The sequence below is a fragment of the Colius striatus genome, chromosome 8, assembly GCF_028858725.1.
Source record: "Colius striatus isolate bColStr4 chromosome 8, bColStr4.1.hap1, whole genome shotgun sequence".
Lineage (NCBI taxonomy): Eukaryota > Metazoa > Chordata > Aves > Coliiformes > Coliidae > Colius > Colius striatus.
This window is the reverse complement of record NC_084766.1, coordinates 18,561,170-18,581,558: the sequence shown is the minus strand read 5'-3', so window position 1 is coordinate 18,581,558 and position 20,389 is coordinate 18,561,170. Positions and strand designations below refer to the sequence as shown.

The following is a 20,389-nucleotide window of genomic DNA, read 5'->3' as shown; positions in this document are numbered from 1 at the left end:
GGGCGGCGGGGTGGGCCGGGCCTGGCTCGGGGCGGCTGACGGCGTTGTGTCCTGCAGGACTCGGGCGCCCGCGTAGCCATCAAGTCCTGCCGACTGGAGCTCAGCGTCAAGAACAAGGACCGCTGGTGCCATGAGATCGACATCATGAAGAAGTGAGTGTGGACGGGTCGGTGCAGCGCAGCCAGGGCAGCGGCGACCCAGCAGCCCTGAACCAGTTGGGATGAAGGGACCAGGGTGTGGGGAAGTCAGAGCCCAGAGACCCTGAACCAGGCAACGTGATGAACCAGAGTGTGGGGACAGCCAACTTCAGGCCCTGAACCAGCTGGGACGAGGAGCTGGGCCATGGGGACAGCGAGCCTCGGTCTTTGAATTAGCTGGAGCAAGGAACCACAGTGTGGGGACAGCCAGCCTCAGCCCCTGAAGCAGCCAGAGTGAGGGACCAAGGCATGGGGACAGCCAGCCTCAACCCGTGAACTAGAGAGAATGAGGGTCTGCCTCTTGCTTAGCATCTGGGCACTAGCATCTATTATCCCAAAATGTCCAGGCACTTCTGCTCTGGTGTACTAGCTCATGCCTTGGCCTGGGACCTAGCAACATGCTGCCTAGGCTGTTTGTCCATCCCAAATTCCTCCAAACTCACACCATGCAATGCATTGAGTTTTAATGTGATGACACGAGAACACTTGCATGTGCCTATACTGTGCGGTGTGTTCATCTTTGATCTAGCAATCAAGGATGTAGGAATTGCTTTTTTTTCTGTCACCCTCCCACACATACAGAATAATGTCTCTTAATGCTTTCTTGTGAGAAACTACGTACTTCATGCTGCCCGCCATCTGTCTCTCCAGCATGTCACTCTGAGGTATCTGAACTAAAGCTAGCTAGGTTTGCCCTCATAGATATGAGTTATGGCTTAGGTGACGTACAGTTGTTCCCTTGTCCTGAGAATTCCTCCTTTTGAGCAAGATCTGAAAGCATGAAGTGCTCTGTCCTATGGTGGGCAGCAGGGATGCCACTTTTCTTCTGAGCGTCCTTGTCAAGGCCTACAGTGCCCCTGCTGCATGGAGCTCTACTGATGTACTCTGCCCTCACCTGCACACTGTGTGCACTAATGTTGGAGGAAACCATTTGGCAGCAACTTGAGTTTGTAAGTCAGGGCTTGCTCATCACTGTTGTTCTTAGGCTTTACAATGTATTGTTTTCTGAATACAAGCACTGAGCTGCACAGCTGCAGCTGCTCATATGCCTTCCAGAGGCTTTGGAAGGTGTACACAGGAGTAAAATTGTCTTCATTTCCTTCTGGATATGTCATTTATTCCCAAGAGTAACATATATTAGACACAGACAGGAAGCAGCTATTGGGATTTGGTTGCAGAAATGAAGCCTTCTCTTGTGTATGTGGATTTCACCCATCTGGTTCTGCCTCCATAGTACAGCTACACAAGCATTAACAAATTCCTGTGAAACCCTTGGTGCAGGGGGAAATTGTCCCCTCCTGCAGAAACAGACACACATATGTAATGACTTGGCAGAAGTCCAGAACTTGAACCTAGAGCCTCGTCATCAAAGTCCTGTACTTTGAGTTTGAGATGTCATTTCTACTCATTACTGGTTTGCGTATTCCAGAGGTATTGATTTCATGCATTTGGATCCTGGTAGGTATCTGTTGAAGAGTTTACTTCTCAGCAGGAATAGATTTGAGGAACAGAAACTGTACCTGAAACATAAAATACAGTTGGTTGATAATCTGTGGTCTCGTTCTTCCAAAAGAGGAGTTGAAGAGTTTTCATCCAACTTTCATGTGTTTAGGTTGAACCATCCCAATGTAGTAAGAGCCTGTGAAGTTCCTGAGGAGATGAACTTTCTGGTTAACGATGTTCCTCTTCTGGCAATGGAATATTGTTCAGGGGGTGACCTCCGGAAGGTAATGTCGTCTTTACTTTGCAATGTGGAGCAAAAGAAATGAGGTTAATGCTGTTTCTGTTGCCTGTGAAACCATGTGTGTTCTCGTGGCACTTTTCAGATATGTGTATGGGGAAGTTGGTGTAAAGTGGGGAAAAAGCCACATGTGGGAAATGAGGCTTGTGTTTTTTATATCAGAGGACAGAGACCAATTGGGAGGCAGATACTCTTTTATTCTGAAGCAGCATGTCCCTTGGTGGAACTGCTTTAGCGTTAATACAACTTCACAACTTCCTGTAGCCTAAATACTCACACCCAGTATGTTTGGCTTTGCTGCAATGTGTCTGTATCTGTTTGGAGTCTAATCTGGTTTTGATTCACATGTACCCAGTGTTGTATTGCTCTGAGCATAGGGAATGTTCCTTTTAGTACTGGACTGGGGCCTCCAAGGCTCCAGAGACTTTCCTGTTTCCTGCTGAACTGAAAACTGTCCTTCTGCAAAGCAAGAACACCTTTTAGTAGCTCCCCAGGCAGTGGCTGCATGGCCTGGTAGAGTTCATGCTCCCTTTATATTGCAGATGGTTTCAGGAAGCAGCCATCTTTATAGGGGGAAAGAAGCAAATCCCTATTGATGTAGATTTGCTTAAAAATGACATCATCTACATGATCTGGAAGCTCATTTTTTCTCTTTATTCCTTTGTTACTGGTGTTAAATAGCGTGGGAGGAACATGAGCAGCTATTACATGCAATAATTGTATATCTGTGATAGCAGCTAGTGTATCAATAGCTCAGTGATCCTCATTGCATGTTTTGAGTTGTTTAAAACAGTAGAAGCCACTTTAAGAGACAACGTTGGCAGTGAATAGAAGTGGGTATGTGTGAAAATAGCATTGAATGTTGCAAACACATGTTTTTGACCATGTACTCAGGCTTGAGTATTGTACTTTTTTCAATAAAAGTTTTGAGACTACTTGAAGATGAATTGGAAACCCTGTCAGAGAAATTTGAAGTTACATTGGTGCTACTTGCAATGCAGTATTTGGTCATTTAGTTTCTAGTGAATCCTTAGGTGTTGCAGAGATGCTGGGGCAATTTAAGGAAGTAACATCCTTCATTTCATTTGATCACATGTAATTTTTTTTTCCTTAAAAAAATTCTTTTTTTTTTCTGATCTCCTGCTCTTTAAATCTTTCTCTTATGTTTGCTTGGCATCATTTATGTTTTACATCTGTATTAATTTCTCATAGCATATCAGCAATCTTCCATAAAACCTGGAAAAGCATCTGCTTCTATCTGTGGGCCCCACTTATTTTTATTCTTGTCCTCTTTCAGGGTAGTATTCTGAGCTCTGAGCTTGACTTCTGATTTGGCCCCTCCCCTCCTCTGTTGTTCAGCTCATCTGCCCAGAACTTAAGGAGTGAGATGTTGAAGCTTGGCTTCAGAACCCTGCTGAAAGGTTGGACTGCTGGTTAAGCCTGAAGTGTGGGAGGCAGGCAAAACCATGAGGATACATCATGGGAGGGGGTGGCTGCAGTTCCAAGGTGTACCTAAGTCACCTATGGTATAGTAAAAATCAGATCACATGTTGATAGGCTGAAGTTACTTATTGACACATCATTAGCAGGGTCTTCCTGCTGTGCTTCTACGATACCTTTTGCTAGAGGAGAAGAATTCAGGGCAGCATTAAAGAGAGGTGAAGAAGTGCTTTGGAGTGGAGGCAAGGTTGAGAGTTCAGGTCGTGTCTATGCAGTAGACACCGCAATGATCTTTTTAGCTCAAGTAAACTAGGTTGGGCAGCCTGGAAGCCAGTGTACTGAAATGTTCAGCAGCAACTTCTCTTTGGAGGAGGGCAGTCAGAAAGGAGGCAGTGTCCTAAGGCAGACCTAGCCAGCAATCAAGCACTCTGAGCTGAAGAAGGTGACTTGTGTGGAGTGGGGCAGCCTGTGGCAATGGCACCATTATTGGAGAACGTGTCCTTTGCTGATTTTTAAGGTGCCTGACTGTGAGGTGGATGGATGGTACTGGGCCTCAGACCTCTCAGGGCTCAGGTAGCAGGGCTCAGGAGTGGGGACTGACCACATGGTGCTGCAGAGGTGGCAGCACAGTCTATGGCAGCCTTTTTCAGCAGAGACTAATACCTGGATGGCTTTTACATAGCGTGGAGTATTACTTGGATATGGCATACTGAGAAAAACAGGCTCTGTTAGAGTCCATGGCCAGCTTGTTCAGAGTAAAGCAGCAATTGCTTTGGGCTAGCTCAGCTGTTTGGGAGCTATAAATTACTGTAGTGATTTTTCTCTTCTTTGGCCTACATTGAATTTAGGAGTTAACCTCTTGGTTTCTATTCTCATCCTTTTATCAGTGACTCTTGTTTGAATTCCAAGGGCTTAGATGCATATCCATTCCTTTTGCTTTTTGCCATTTATTTTCCTTACTGGAGACTTTTCTTCCAAGTGGCAGTCACGTTTCAGGTATTCAGGGCGATCCCAAAACCTATCGAGACAGCTTTCAGGAGATGAGAAATGAGCAGATTCTAGGAGCCTTAGGATCCTCATTGCCTGCAGCCATACGGTCCCACCTTGCCTGCTTGCTTTCTGATGACTTTCATGCTTTTGTTGGATTATTGTAGCAGTTCAAATCTTCTTTTCAACCCCATCTCTGTGCAATGAATTTTCATTTTGGCTGAGTTGTTTTCTTTTTCCCACATGCTTTTATTTCACAAAGCCAACTAACTCATTCAACTAGCATTATATATGAACTATACTGTTTTCTGTGTTATATTAGCAGGGGATGGAAGTTGTTCTTGACTGTTAACTGTGAGTCTGAACATCTTTTCTTTACTGTAGTTGCTAAACAAACCGGAAAACTGCTGCGGACTTAAGGAAAGTCAAATACTTTCTCTGCTTAGCGACATTGGTATGTAGTATTATGTGGTTGGTTTGTTTTTAATTTTTTGGGTATGTGTAATGGCATTTTACATTTTCAACTGACTCTGAAAAGGAGACTAATAAGAAAGTGTTAAAACAAACTGGGTTTCTATTCAGAGAAAGATTTTGGTATCCCTGCTGATGACAGAGACAAGAATCTTGCACTAATGGTATGTTTGTGGGATGGGATTGGAAAAGGTGTGTAGTGGTCAGTTGTAAGTAGCTGTCCTGATTTAGGCCTAACCAGGAACAAAGAACCATGAGCAGTCAGTTGTTCACTCCTCTGCCTCCAAGAAAGAGAAAGGTAACTGAGGACGTTTGGAAAATCATAGAATCACGAGGACATGGAGGGCTCACTTGCCATGTATGGTCCTTGGCAAAACAGACAGGAATACTTAACTTGGGGGAGAAAAGAAAAATTAATCCACCATCAATCAAAAACATATCAAATAGAAAACAACATAGAGTGGCAGGATGATGAAAGGTATGACAGGCCCTTTCAGATGACCTTCCCCCACCCCTCCCCTCTTTCTGCGCTGGGGTACCTGATGTCAGTCTCTTTACCTCCTCCCCACCTGAGAAGGTCATAGAGAGGAAATCTTTGTCTGGGTGAAGCCTCTCCTTTGTACATTTTGAAATGGCCAGGAAATCTTGGATTCTGTGCTTTCCTGGTTCCATAACTGTCACACACATCTCAGCTCATCACACATGTCATCACTCTCAGCTGAGCCCTCCGTTTTTAACTCTCAGCTAAGACCAACTGGAAACATCTGGTGATTGCTCCTAAATGGAAGTTGCTAGGAAGGAGTGCCTTGGCTGGCTGAAAACACTCCTTAGGTGCTCTTGAAAAGTCCAAGAAATTGGCACATCTGTATTTTATTGGTTCTGTAATGATCAAGCAGAAACAATATCACTCTTAGGTGAGCCTAAAACTGGAAGTGTCTCAAGATTGCTCCCAAACTCTCAGACAGAAGGTGCTAGGAGGTATGATTTGACTGGCTCAGAGTTCTACTTTGAACTGTTAAAAATGGCTGGGAAATCAGGGTAATGGCACTTTCCTGGTTCAGTGACTGTCCAACACACTCCAAATCATTCTTAGTGCAGCCCTCTCTATTTTCAGTCTTAGCTAAGCCCACCAAATGGAATTGTTGGTGATTGCTACCAAGTAGAAGATGTTAGAAAGGAATGCATCAACTGGCTGAAAGCTCTGCTTAGGATTTCATGAAAGGGTCAGGAAATAAGGGAATCTATTCTGGTTCTGTAACAGTCCAAGAGAGGCCGTGCCTCTCCTTTTTCAGTCTCATCTGAGCTCACCAACTGGAAACATTGGGTGATTGCTCCTAAACAAAACAAGTTAGGAAGGAGTTCCTTGGCTGGCTGAAACCTTGCCTTAGGCTCACTTGAGAGGGCAAGAAATTTTGTAGATCTGCAGTTTCCTGACAAGTGTTCAACACACTCCTCAGTAGAGCTCGTTAGTTTTTTAGTTCTCTCACAAATGATGTGTCTTTACTTGTAGGAATGGAGCTAGTTTTGGTGTGAGAAAACATTTTGGATGTATTGGTGTAGGCTTCTGTTCTTTCAGTTTTCAGAGGGCTTGCAGTTAAGTTCCTGAAATCAAGTGTAACTTTGCGTTCTTTCACCTTCGTTTCCCTTCCACCTGCAGAATGGCATCTATTGTCTTCATAATAAATTTAATGTCTGTAGTATGTCTTTGGAAAAGATTTGAAAATGCAGCGGAGAAGAAGCGCAAGTTAGAAGCTGTTAAATGACTGGTAAATCTGTGGAGGTTTGGGACTTTGTCCTTCATGGGAGAAAGTATTTGAACTGTGGACAAGACATGATGGTTGAATATTTGTCTTAAAACAATCCCATAACGAATTTACGGTCCTGGCTGGTTAGAAGTAAGTTTCACACAGTGTGCAGTTGGAATATCTTTTGCAGAGGAAAATTTGAACTATCTCATAATGGAGATCAGAAAATACAGTGCCTGCCTTGGGCCTTCCATGGGACCTTTTATTTCCGTTTGCACATCTCTAAGATTGAAAAATTGTGACTTAAAAAACCCTAAATGCTCTCAGATACTGAAAGCTGTCTTGTGCTGTTTTGCCTATGACTTTGTTCTGTGGTAGACGCTTGATATTCTTTTACTTATAGAAATTGCAGGATCATTGAGATTGGGGAAGACCTTTTAAGATCATTAGGTCCAGCTGTTAACCTGACACTGCCACAGCTACCGCTAAACCATGTTCTTCAGTGCCACATCTATATGTCTTTTAAGTGCCCCCAGTTATATTGACTCAGTACTTGACAAACATTTTTGGGAGAAAAAATGTTTCCAATTCAAACATCACCTGGCATAAACTTGAGGCCGTTTCTTCTTATCTTGACGCTTGTAACTTGGGAGCAGAGAGCAACCCTCACCTGGCCACAGCCTCCTGTCAGGGAATTGCAGAGGGCAAGATCTCCCCTCAGCCTATTTTTCTTTCAGGCTGAACACACACAACTTCCTCAGCCACTCTTCATTAGACTTGTACTCTGGACCCCTCCTCAGCTCTGTTGCCCAACTCTGGAAACGTTCCAGCACCTTAGCGTCCCTGTTGGAGTGAGGAGCCCAAAACTAAACTCAGCACTTAAGGTGCAGACTCCATAGTGCTGAATACAGGGGGGTGATCACTGCCATGACTGCTGACAGAAGTCATGTAATCCTTCAGGTTAGAAAAGACCTTTTAAGATACAGACTTAGCAGCCAGCGGTGGTCTTTGGGTGGACCAGTAGTGAATTTTCCCTTTTCTCTTGTTTCTTTTTTGTTAGCAACTCTACAGTCTCTTCAAGGCAGCTGAAGTGTGGACTGTTGCCACAAGGCAAAGTGCTGCTCTTTGCCTTTTCTTGGGCACATGCTGCCATTCCCTTCCCCGTTGCAGCCACGCCTGTACCCATGTGCGGAGCAGGTTCTGGAAACCAGCCTAGCTAAAACCTGATTATTTTTGTCCTAGTAGTTTCTGACTGCAGTAGTCCCAGTGTCAAGTTGATCACATGGTGCCATAAATGCTTCTGCTGCCATGGAAGCTGCATCTGGGAGAGTTTGGGGAACCTCTGTTCCTTCTAGGGATGGCCTCCATGTAGAGGGGCTTAAAGAAGTCGTGAAGTTTCATTTGTAGAAGTGGGGGTGACAGAGGTGGGACTACTTGGAGCACATCAGTCCCGCACCAGCAGAGTGGAGAAACCTTGAGCCCTTAAGTTCATTGTTATGCCCAGGGCGTTGGTGGTGGCACCACAGTCAACTGCTCCACGTATTGTTAACCAGGGCCTGCCCAGGAATCATTTTTTCAGCTCCAGATGTGCTTCTGCTTCATCAAAGCTGGACAGTCCCTTCCCTGATGGGGAGGTTTGCATTTTGGTGCTTTGGTAGTGGTGAAGCCCTATAAGCAACTATTTGACAGTAGTTTTAGGTCAAAGGGAAACTTGACTTATTTCATTTGCCTGATTAATTTTAGCGCTTTCTTTCATCAACATCTTGCATAATATAAATAAGTCTTTTTGTTATCTTAATTTACTGAGATCTTAGGCCAAAAGAACATGCAGTGCTGTTTTGGACTGCCTGCACACTTTGTAGAGCTGTTTCCTGCACTCTATGGTTCATTTTGTAACTCTACAGTTTAAGGACTCAGCTGCCTTCTCTCTTGCCTTACAGGCAAGAGATGTGACCTACAGTTACACCTCAAGGTCTGAACTCCATAGCAGCTTCCATTTCTGCAGAGCAGATGAACAGAGCTAGTTTAGTCCCAGCATAACTCTGATAAATCTTTGAAGTTAATAGTTCTTCATGGTGCTCTAAAATTAGATTTATTGATTTAAATCCCAAAGTCAGGTATATTAGATTTTTATCAAATGTATCTTAAGTCAATGTGAGTTTATTTTCTGTTAAATCAAGCATGTGTCTTTCAGGGTCGGGTATCCAGTATTTGCATGAAAACAGAATCATACACAGAGATTTAAAGCCTGAAAATATTGTTCTTCAGGATGAAGGTGGGAAGGTAAGTCAGGTGGCCTCTGTCAGTGGTCATTTTCTCCATCACTGTCATTTCTGGAATTTGTCAGCAGCTCTCTCTTACCTGAAAGAAATAAAAAAGAACGAGTAGTTTCTGTTATTGAACTGAACTGAAAACTCAACTGAGGATTTACTAAAAGTTTACATCTTGAGCTACAAATCCAGTTTTGCTTATTCCTAAATCCTTGTCACGAAGAACAAACAACTCTTGCTTCCATTCAAGAACCCCTCCTGCAACAGAGTATGAATGACATGAAGTTCCATCGTATTGCTGTGTTTGTGGCTTTGAGGGCTGCATGTAAAATCAGAATAGGACAGAGAGTCAGGTTAATGGATTTCTTAGTGAAAACTGCTTTTTCTGTTGTTATGCTTTAAAACAACAGCTTTAAATTCCCAGATAAAAAGCTAGATACTCTGTTTGGCCAAGCTGTAACTGCCAAGCTGCATTAAAGTCAAGTCTAAGTTGAAGTGGGCAACACCAGCTTTCATAGTAAAACAGCAGGCCTTAACAGTGTGTCACATGTTGAAGTTTCATCATGGTTTTTCTCCACCATTTCTGTGCTGACTTTCCTCTTCTTGATTATATGCTGTGGATGTCACTGCACAGATTTGGGGATTTTCGGTGTTTGGTTTTTTCCTCTGGATTTGCTCTTCTGATGGGCTATTTCAACTGTTTACAGATTGTTCACAAAATAATAGACCTGGGATATGCAAAGGATCTGGATCAAGGAAGTTTATGCACATCATTTGTTGGAACATTGCAATATTTGGTAAGGCAGGTTGTTTTTTTAACGTGATATGCTATTATAGAATTACAGAGTTGTGTATTAGAAGGAATCTACAGTGGTGCCTTGTCCAGCCTCCTGCTCATAGCAGGACTATCACCAATACTAGGTCAGGGTAGCCATGGCTTGGCCCAGCCAAGCCCTGAAACCTCCAAAAATAGAGATTATGCACTTTCCTGGGGACCTGTCCAAGGATTTTCCCTATCTGGGGGAAAAAGTTTCCTCCTGTCCAACCTGAACCTGCAAGATGACAGCCTGGGGCTGTTGCCTCTCATTCTGTCACCTATTACTTCAAGACGAGTTTGACCCTGTCCATCCCTTTCTGTGCCACAGTCAGGGACCATGCCCACCTCTCACCCCTCCAGCCTCCCCACTGCCTACCCTAACAGGCCCAACTCCTTCCTATCTCCTCGTGAGTTCAGTGTTCCAGGCCCTGATGCACTGAGCAGCCTGAACAGGGCTGTGTAAGGGTCGCCGTGCTGCTCTGGAGCTGGAATACCACTTTCAAAGTGTCTTTTTATGATCTTTTTTAGGCTCCAGAACTCTTTGAAAATAAATCCTACTCAGTTACTGTGGATTACTGGAGCTTTGGAACAATGGTGTTTGAATGCATTGCAGGATTTAGACCTTTCTTGCACAATCTACAGCCATTTACCTGGTAAGACGCTTATTCCGCACGAGGCTATGTTAGGTGATAGAGTGACAGCTAATGTCTGTGGAGAGGTGACAGTGTGAACCAAAGTGGTAAATTTATTGTTAGTCAGGTGCTGAGGCTGGTGGTCTGCTAAGCTTTGCAAAAGCCATTGATATTTTGGTAGTATCAATGTCAGTTCAATTGGCTATTTATACATATTGTAGTGTGTCTGTATTACGTTGTATGGTAGCCTCTGCTTATAATAGTTCCTTCACAAGTGAAATTTGAATCAAAAAGTATAATTATAAACCAGTCTGTGTATCAGTGTCAGAAAAATATAAGTGGCACAGTCCTTTGTTCACCTAGCCATTGAGGTGACTAATTTTTAACAGGAAATAACCCACAGCAAGACAGAGCATATTTTGTGTAGTAAACACATAGCTATGTGTTTACAAGTAACTTTACAAAAGTGATGACTGAAAGACTTTAACCTGCCTGTGGAGATTTCTGCTTGCTCTTTGAGGGCTAAAAGGAGGGGAAGAAATACATACTTTTATATTTCCACTTCTTACCTCACAACACCAGGAATATATGGTAAACTTCGTTTTTAAAAGGGTGACTCTGCAACAGAGAAAATAGGAACTTTGCTTTTCTGTTAGCATTGAAATAGTAACAGGAGAAAAGGTAAATTGGAGGTTTTATGCAAGCATTAGCATAAAAACTTCCAGCTGGAAACCCAGCTGCTCCACAAGCCACTGAGCTCTAGGGAAGGTTCACACCAGTGCTGAAGTGAGCCAGGATGAGGAAGCTGAGACAGTGTTGCTGGTGCCACTTTCCTGGTGCTGAATCCAATAGCATGCTTTGTTTCTAGATGTTTACTGAATGCTTCATTTGGATCAGGGTAATGGTAATGAGGGTTTGTGGAGGCTCCTTCCTTGGAGGTCTTCAAAACCCACCTGGACATGTTCCTATGTGATCTGATATAGATGGACCTGCTTCTGCAGGGGGGTTACACTAGATGATCTGTAAAGGTCCCCTACCATTCTATGATTCTATGAATGGTTTTGACAGGTGACTCTTGCAAATCTTACCTGTCTCTTTATTGTATGGAGGCTGATTTTGTTGTGCAGGCTTGCTCTGTGGCCAGTGAATTGTTACCTGTTGATCCTCTTGTTTAATACTGGCCAGACTTCCTTGCAAGCAGGTGCAGATATGTTTCCAAGGACAGGGTTAATTACAGGGGCTCCCTTCTTCTCTTTGGGGATGTTCTGGATGAGTTGTTTGGAAATGTCATCTTTGCTTTTTAAAGCCACTAGACTGGAACTTTTTGCCCCTGCCATATTCAGCTGCCCCTTTGCAAAATTATCATTGTCAGTATATCCACAAAGGATTCTATTTTCTAGGCATGACAAGATCAAGAAGAAGGATCCAAAGCACATCTTTGCTTCTGAAGAGATGAATGGGGAGGTTCACTTTAGTACCCATTTGCCACAGCCTCACAGCCTCTGTGGGTAAGTGTGTCCTTGTTGGCTACATGTGGTAATTTTTGGCTTGTCTTTTAATCTGAGAGCTCCTCGTCCTTTATGTCAAACATTGAGGGATCCTCCTTCTTTCTCCTAAGGAGTGTTTCAAGCTCCTGGCAAGCTACCACTTGCTGTTAAGGAATAGCTCATAGCCACGTGGCTCTTTTTTGGTACTTCAGGCTCTCCAATGTCAGTTCTCCCTGGAGTTTGTGGGAAGATGGCAGTTTGAGTGTGGCTGCTTTCCACTCGTTATCACAAGGCCAGTGAGTAACATCTACCCAGTAACTAGACAGTATTGAATCTTCTAAACCAAGTACTTGAGTTAGCTGGTCCATGAAAGCAGAAGCTTCTCATACTTGATAAAACTGCTGTAAATCCAGCAGAGGCCACAAAAATGGCCAGAACCTGTTGAATAGAGCATTTGAGGAGAGGCCTATGAAGCTGGTCTTCTTCAGTCTTGCAAAGAGAAGGCAAAGTGGGATCTAATTTTGTTTTCTACTATCCATTGGAGTCTAAGACAATGGTTCTAGGCTCTTCTCAGGGGAGCAGAGTGAAAGAACCAAAGCCAACAGCACAAGTTTCAAAAGAGAAACAAAGTTTGAGCACGGGATAAAGGTTTTCCCATGCTGGTAATGCCTCCCTGGGACAGGGCCTCATGCAGTGGGGAATCTCCATCTGCCCAGACTCACTGGAACACAGTCTTGAGCAGCCTGCTGTAGCTGCAGCTGCAGTGGGCTGGACTTAGACCAAAGATCTTTGGAGGGGCCTTCAACCCAAATTAATTGATCTGTACCAAATCAGAAGTCAGACTTTGATTATTTGTCACTTATTTAGCACTTATGTCTTTATATGTACCCAACAGTGCAATGTACTGGCACATTTCTAGCAAAAATACTGGAGTTGAGAATTTAATAAGTGGCTTTGTCGTATGCTTTCAGCTTTTTAAACTGTGTCTACACACACACACAAACACACACAAACAGACCTCCTGCCAGCACTTCAAATTCCCGTCCCTAAATAGTGATGGCAGAGGCAGCTGGGACGGAGGTGGGTCTGAATCCAAGAGCTAGGGGAGAGTCTGAGAACTTTTTACCAGGTCTTCACTGCAATCCCCTCCCCCTGTTACCAAGCAAAAGCTGCTCCTTGCTAAACCACGATAGTGAGTAAATGTAGAGGAGAGCCTCCCAGGTGCAAGTGCAGCATAGGAAAGGTTATTCTGCAGACAGGATTTGAAAAGTGCTCTATACTGTATATATCAGGTAGTTTTTGGAGGAGAAAGAACTGAACAACAATCCTACCCCTTACCCATTTTGACACACCCTACTGATGTGTCGAGAAAGTTTTGATTCAATGAATAGGCATCAGAAGGAGAAGTGTATCAGAGGATACACTGCAGAGAGAGACCTGGGAGTCCTGGTTGATAATAAATGAAATACGAGCCAGCAATGTGCCCTCGTGGCCAAGAAGGCCAATGGCATCCTGGGATGCATCAAAAAGAGTGTGGCCAGCAGGTCAAGGGAGGTTCTTCTCCCCCTCTACTCTGCCCTGGTGAGGTCTCTTCTGGAGTACTGTGTCCAGTTCTGGGCTCCTCAGCTCAAGAGAGACAGGGAAGTGCTGGAGAGAATCCAGCCCAGGGCCACCAAGATGATCAGGGGACTGGAACATCTTTCATATGAGGAAAGGCTGCAGGAACTGGGGCTGTTTAGTCTGGAGGAGACTGAGGGGGGATCTTATTAACATTTATAAATATCTAAAGGGTGGATGTCAGGAGGTTGGGGCATGCCTTTTTTCTATAGTATCTAGCAACAGGACAAGGGGTAACGGGATGAAGCTGGAACACAAAAAGTTCCACTTAAAGATAAGAAAAAACTCTTTCACTGTTCAGGTGAGGGAGCCCTGGCACAGGCTGCCCAGAGGGGTTGTGGAGTCTCCTTCCTTGGAGGTCTTAAGACCCTCCTGCACATGTTCCTATGCGACCTGATCTAGGTGAACCTGCTTCTGCAGGGGGGTTGGACTAGATGATCTCTAAAGGTCCTTTCCAACCCCTACCATTCTATGACTCTATGATTCTATGAACATGTGCCCTCACTGAGGTCAGTGGAGTCCCATTGTTAACGGTGGAGATTTTCACTCTGTGTGTGCAGGCTCCCTTTGCAGACTTTCTGTGCTGTCAGAATCACTGACTGCAGCCAAACCACTGTTTTTCACACATGTTCAACAGACACTGCACATACATACCCTCTAACCAGATTTGTAACATTAGTGCTGTTGCAAGACCATGGTTTCCTAAGTGGAATGAGTGTTGTCAAATATCTGCCTTCTATTTCTTTGTGCCCTTCTGTTTTAGTTTAATTGTAGAACCGATGGAAAATTGGTTGCAGCTGATGCTGAACTGGGATCCACAACAGAGGGGTGGAGGTTTAGATCCTGAGACCAGTCGTCCAAAATGTTTCCTGATAATGGATCACATACTGAATTTGAAGGTGAGTGAGGGTTGTTATTTGGTTTAAAGGCCTATTGAAAGCATTTTGGAGGACAGAAAGTGTGTTCAGAGGAGCAAAGCTATGATCCTGCCATCATCTAGCTGCAGGATCATGAGAAATGTTTTTCTCAGTGTCAGGAAGTGGGTGTATATATAGCCTGTCCAGTACATACCTGAAGGCAAAATATCATTAGCAATATTAATCCATAGCTAGAGTAGAAGAATGACCCTGTATTATATTACCTGTCATCTCAGAAGGATCTCGCCAAGATCAAATAATGGTTTAATGTTTGCTAATAACAGTTTTCTTGAACTCCACTGCTGATGCTGTAACCTCCAGGTCCAAGTGCTATAGTAGTACCTGTAGTAGAACAGACATTACATTCACCTGACTCTTACCCTTTAAGTAATTATTGGAGCTTTACTGGACTAAGACTAGCTGAGACAAGCATGTGTAAAGGACAGAAGACAATTTTGTCTGATCTGGAAGCATTCCAAATGAATTAAAGCCTGAAACATGGAATATTATGCTTATAATTGGGGCTTGTCAGGATCATAGAGTCATAGAATGGCAGGGTTGGAAGGGACATTTAGAGATCATCTACTCCAACCCTCCTGCAGAAGCAAGTCAACCTAGATCAGGTCTCATAGGAACATGTCCAGTGGGTGCTGAAGACCTCCAAGGAAGGAGACTCCACAACCCCCCTGGGCAGCCTGTGCCAGGGCTCCCTCACCCTCACAGTGAAATAGCTTTTTCTTATATTTAAATGGAACTTTTTGTGTTCCAGCTTCATCCCATTACCCCTTGTCCTGTTGCTAGCTACAATAGAAAAAAGGGATGTCCCAACCTCCTGACACCTACCATTTAGATATTTGTAAATGTTAATAAGATCCCCCCTCAGTCTCCTCTTTTCTAGACTAAACAGCCCCAGTTCCTGCAGCCTTTCCTCGTATGAAAGATGTTCCAGTCCCCTGATCATCTGTATATCATGATGTGATTTGGGCCATACAGTCTGCCTAGATATAGTAAAACTATAGAGAGGACCATGTGACCAGCGTGAAGACAAGCACTGGTATATTACTGAGTTTATGTATGGGAGATTAAAGGCAATGGGATCCCTTTTCCTGAGAGCAGTACTGTCCAGCATCAGAGACAACAAGGCTCTGGCTGGCCTCTGTGCTAACCTGTCACTATTCTTTTGATGTAACTGAGGTGCAACTTGGCCTATGAAGACTATTAGTGCTTGTAACTTTCTCAGACATTAGGTTAAAAGTTACAGGCCCAGCCTTTGAGTTTTATTATGTGGGGCTTTACTTTTGAACTTGATCATACTAGTTGGTAAAATGCAAATGGTGCTCTCAGTCTAACATGTTCATTGTTGCATACTCCCTCCCAGGCCTTTGAATCCTTTGCCTTTGATAGCCATTGACTTGCAATCATGTTGTACTCTTGTTACAGATAGTACATATCCTCAATATGACCTCTGCCAAGATTGTTTCATTTCTCTTGCATCCTGAGGAAAGCCTTCATTCCCTGCAGATTCGGATTGAGTTTGAAACTGGAATAAGTACTGGAAATCAGGAACTGCTGTTGGAAACAGGGATTTGCCTGGACCCTCGAAAACCTGCTTCCCAGTGTGTTATTGATGGCGTAGTAAGGACGATTCTGTTATTTAATATCTTCCATGTTCTCAGGGAATTTAAAATCTTAGGGAAGATAAATTTCCTTAATCTTCCCACACTGCATACAGATTGCTCTGTAAGTGTAGTAATTCTTAAGGTCTGACATTATTTCCTTTAATGGATAATTATTCCTATAGTTAGACTCTGTTTACATATTCTAATAAAGTGACATGCAGGCAAAGCAAAGGTCCTGTGTTTCTGTGGGAGTCTGTCAAAATCAGTGATGAGAGTATCTGCCCACAGTTCATGATGTAACCAATACCGTCTGGGTTAGTAAGAGCTATTGTTTTGGAATTTTCTTGTTTATATTCTCTTCTGTTTTCTAACCAGAGAGGCTGGGATAGCTACATGGTCTATTTGTTCGATAAAAGCAAAACTGTCTATGATGGACCCTTTGCTTCTCGGAGTCTGTCTGACTGTGTAAACTACATCGGTAAGTATGCTGGAGGACAGCTGGGAACTGAAAGCACTGCTTCATGTGTAATAAGAGAGTAAATTTTCCTTCCAAATCTCTGTGTTAACTTTGAAGGGCATTGTATAATTCAAAGAGGGCCACTTGAGAACCCAGAGCAGCCTAACAAGAATTCATGTGCAGTGCTGTATCTCCACTTTTTGCAAATGAAACAGTTCAGAGAATTTATTGCGTGCCCTTTGGGAACTCTCCTGTAGAGCAACTTAAGAATAAATAAATTTAAAGTTTTTGCCCTTAAATTCTGTGCACTGAACAGCATCTACCCCACCCAAGCACCTAAACCTACACATTGCCCCACTTAAACAGAACCACTGTATGAAAGAAGGCTTGAGAGGTAATATGTGCAACCTAATATTATAGCCTAGAAAGGGAAAGTTTTGATTATGTTTGCTCTCTGCATCATGGAAAGAAGATTGTGACTTGAGGGCTGTGATATCATTTGCACAGCCTTCTGCTCCACTAAAGGGTCTTGTCCCTTCACACCCATAGTGTTGCACTGATATCATGCTGGGATGTGTTTGTAGAACTTGAATTTGATAGCCCACATAGACATCCTTTGGTGGTACCAAAGGTCAGGGACCTTCTTATCTTATGGTTTAGCATGTTGTGCATCTAACCCTTCTCCCTGTGCACAGATACAGTACAGGTTTAAATGCCTCGCAGTTCTGTCTCCTGCAATTGGGAGTTTTGGATGTTTATGAGCAATTGGCCTCCTACAACTCTCCTAGATATATGGTTCTGAACCCCATATCAGCATCCTGAGGTTGCAGATTACCTTTCTGCCCTGTACTGTAATTGCATTTCAACTGTGACCCATCTCTCATGTCTTGTTTAAGTGAAAAAACAGGTACCTCATTCTATGCTTGTTAATCATTCAGGCCCTGTATGAGGAAATCCACCTTGCCCTAGTTACAGAGCCAACCCAGTGTGTTTGGCCATGTTGTGCCAGTTGCCAGACTGCTATCATTCTTCTGCTGTGAAGGTTACGAGTTAGGGCTTGTCTTCAGGCACTTGGTAGAGGTTCAAAACCTCTTGTTCTGTCTTCCTGACAGTTTTCAGCTCTAGTGATAATGTGTGTGTGAACTCCATAGTACTGATTCTACTCTGGTCTCACCAAGCAGAGCTAGGTGCCTGAGAAAGTCCAAGCCCCTCTTTCCTTTTGAGTTGTTAGGAGTAGAGTCTGTCTGTTGCAACTTGGGTACTGGTGGGATCCGCCCTGGTTAGTTACTATTAGTTCTGGTGCTGCTTCCTGGCCCTGGCATCATCAGTATACTTCTAGACCATGCACAAAAGCTGTGTCTCTGCTTATAGTTTCCCATACATGCCTCCTGAAATGACAGTCATCATCTACAGGACCTAGTATGCCTCTGTGAAGGTATATATACACCCAATATACTTGTATGAAGGATGTCATATTTGTTGTGATTGGGATTTTTTTCTGTGCTCTGGGCTGTTTTATTGTGGTAAATATCGTATGGCATCATTGTGACTGACCTCTTGGAGATAAGGATTTTTACGTTTATTGATAGCCAAATGCACTGAGAATTACCTGTCTCTGTGGAGACACAGAAGTCCCACCTCATTTTCCCTTTAATATCTAGGTCAGGAATCTGGGAGGAAAGGTTCAAAAGATTTGAAGACATTTTCAGATGAAACACATGTCAGGACAGTGACCGATGTCAATTGATTAAATGGAGCAAAATAAAATCAACTTTTCTAGTTTGGACAAGTGTTTTAGATAAGAGTTTCTGGATATAACCACCCATGGGTCCTTCTTTGTGCCATGTGACATGTAGTTTCATGTGGTGTGCCCTGTGTCTGCTAACGACAAAAGGCCAAAGAGCTCAAAGAAATCAGTACTCCCGTAGCTGTGAGATCAAACATGTGAGGTCAAACATGACCTGTGGCCTGGCCAGTAATGGGCTGTCAGATACAGGGGGAGTCATAAGATGAAAAGCTTATGCACACTTAGACAGCATCACATAAACGTTTAGCAAATCTTGAGTGACTTGATCCTTTATTTAGGCCCCTGAAGCAGGAATTAGAAACATTGTATGCACAGACTTCCTTTTCTAGAGTTATTCTTTCATTTGTGTACAATTGTGTTTTTCTTACATTCAGTACAGGATAGTAAAATCCAACTGCCAATTCCTCAACTGCGCAAAGTATGGGCAGAAGCAGTTCACTATGTGATTGGGCTGAAGGAAGATTATAGCAGGCTTTTCCAGGGCCAGAGAGCTGCCATGTAAGTTGTTACTCCTTATTTGGAAAATGCATTATTATGCAAATGCAGACTGTTTGCATGGAAATGTCCATCTCCAATGTTTTTCAACCCTCTACTGTTCTATACTTTTACATTATAAAACATATTTGGGCTGGGACCTTATTCCACATCAGGTGGTGCCTGACATTGATGATAACTGTCAAAACTTGAATATAGTCCCAGACTTACAGAATGGCTAAGGTTGGCTTGTGTGGGGTCATCTGGAGCTGATTGCCCAGGACTAAGTCCAGATGGCTTTTAAATATCAACAAGGTTGCTCTCTGGGCAACCTGTAGCAGTGCTTGGTCACACTTACAGTAAAGAAATGTTTCTGATGTGCAGAGGGTACCTTTTTTGTTTCAGTTTTTTGCCCTTTGCCTCTGGCACCCTCAGGTATTTGTATATTGTACTCAGCCTTGTCTTTCTTCAAGCTGAACAGTTCCCTCTCTCTCAGCCTTTCCTCACAGGAGAGGTGCTTCAGTCCCTTAGTCATCTTCATGGCTATTCATTGGCCTCTCCTCAGTATGTCCATGACGCTGGTGTACTGGGGATCCCAGAACTGGACCAGGTATGACTCCAGCAGTGCGGACTGGAGAGGAAGAATCACCTCCCCAGTCTACTGGCAGCATTCTTCCTGATGCAGCACAGGAAACTCATTTCACAAATGGTAGAATGAATGGAACCATTTGTAGGGTGTATGGGGCAGTATCATGTATCTCAAGTGGTGGAAAAGATGTAGCATTCCCCAGAGGCAATGTGCACTACAGGACCCTGTAAACGCTGACACTGCAGATACCGTTGAACTGAGCTTCACAAAAACCCTATGAAATGAGGAAGAACTTTCTCTTTTGCTTGATGAGGGACCTGCAGCTTCTGAGGATGTGAGATGTAGTCTGTGACCCCACTGAGACTCTGTTCCAAGTATCTGAATCAATTTTTTACTAGTCTTTCCTTCAGGTAATGTGACAGCACTGGCCACATAAGCCCAATATGCTTTTCAACTAATGTGCTGTTCTTGTTTTGTTTGTTAGGCTCAGTCTTCTTCGTTACAATGCCAACCTAATAAAAATGAAGAACAATATGGTATCAGCATCTCAGCAACTGAAAGCAAAGCTTGAATTCTTTCATCAAAGTATTCGCCTTGACCTGGAGAGATACAGTGACCAGATGGCTTATGGCATATGTATGTGTTGTATAATATTTGCCTGGATGTCTTTCTGATCTTCTAAAGAATCAGACTGAGGGACAGTGAGTAAGAACTAGCTTAAAAGAAAACAAGTTTAGGAGCTGCTAGGGAAGCAATCTTGCTGTGCCTGAAATCAGGAGGCAGCATTGGTCAGGATGAGAGATGAAGTAAAAAAACACTGGCTATAGTTTTACTGTCACAGAAATATCTGGATCGTAGAAATATCATTCAGGAGAGAATAGTAAGATTGATGCATAATTTGGATATATGACTAAAAATTTAAACTTGAGTTCAAATTATGACTGGACTGAAGGGTGATGATGGAAAATGGAAAAACTCAGTGAACTGATTTTGGATGGTCTTATTTAATCAAAAGTGGCAGTTGTTGAGCTTAATGGTAGAGTTTGAAGACTCAAACTCATTTTAAACCAGTGTTTGGAAACAGTGAAATCCCACCAGGAGGTTTGTTATGTGATTTAAGGT

General features: G+C 43.3%; 1 protein-coding gene across 2 annotated transcripts in view; it reads left to right on the top strand.

Moving 5' to 3' along the window:
• CHUK (component of inhibitor of nuclear factor kappa B kinase complex) overlaps nt 1-20,389 on the top strand; it is a 34,507-nt gene that overhangs the window by 278 nt on the left and 13,840 nt on the right. Inside the window, exons 2-13 of one of the 2 annotated variants that reach the window (XM_062001824.1) lie at nt 58-152; nt 1,810-1,924; nt 4,750-4,819; nt 8,776-8,864; nt 9,559-9,648; nt 10,197-10,321; nt 11,701-11,808; nt 14,168-14,303; nt 15,762-15,956; nt 16,316-16,418; nt 18,579-18,702; nt 19,752-19,903. In XM_062001824.1, coding sequence (XP_061857808.1) covers nt 58-152; nt 1,810-1,924; nt 4,750-4,819; nt 8,776-8,864; nt 9,559-9,648; nt 10,197-10,321; nt 11,701-11,808; nt 14,168-14,303; nt 15,762-15,956; nt 16,316-16,418; nt 18,579-18,702; nt 19,752-19,903 — 1,402 coding nt within the window. Of the gene's footprint in view, nt 1-57; nt 153-1,809; nt 1,925-3,282; nt 3,360-4,749; nt 4,820-8,775; nt 8,865-9,558; nt 9,649-10,196; nt 10,322-11,700; nt 11,809-14,167; nt 14,304-15,761; nt 15,957-16,315; nt 16,419-18,578; nt 18,703-19,751; nt 19,904-20,389 lie in introns of those variants that run through there. The other variant, XM_062001825.1, reaches the window with a different exon arrangement.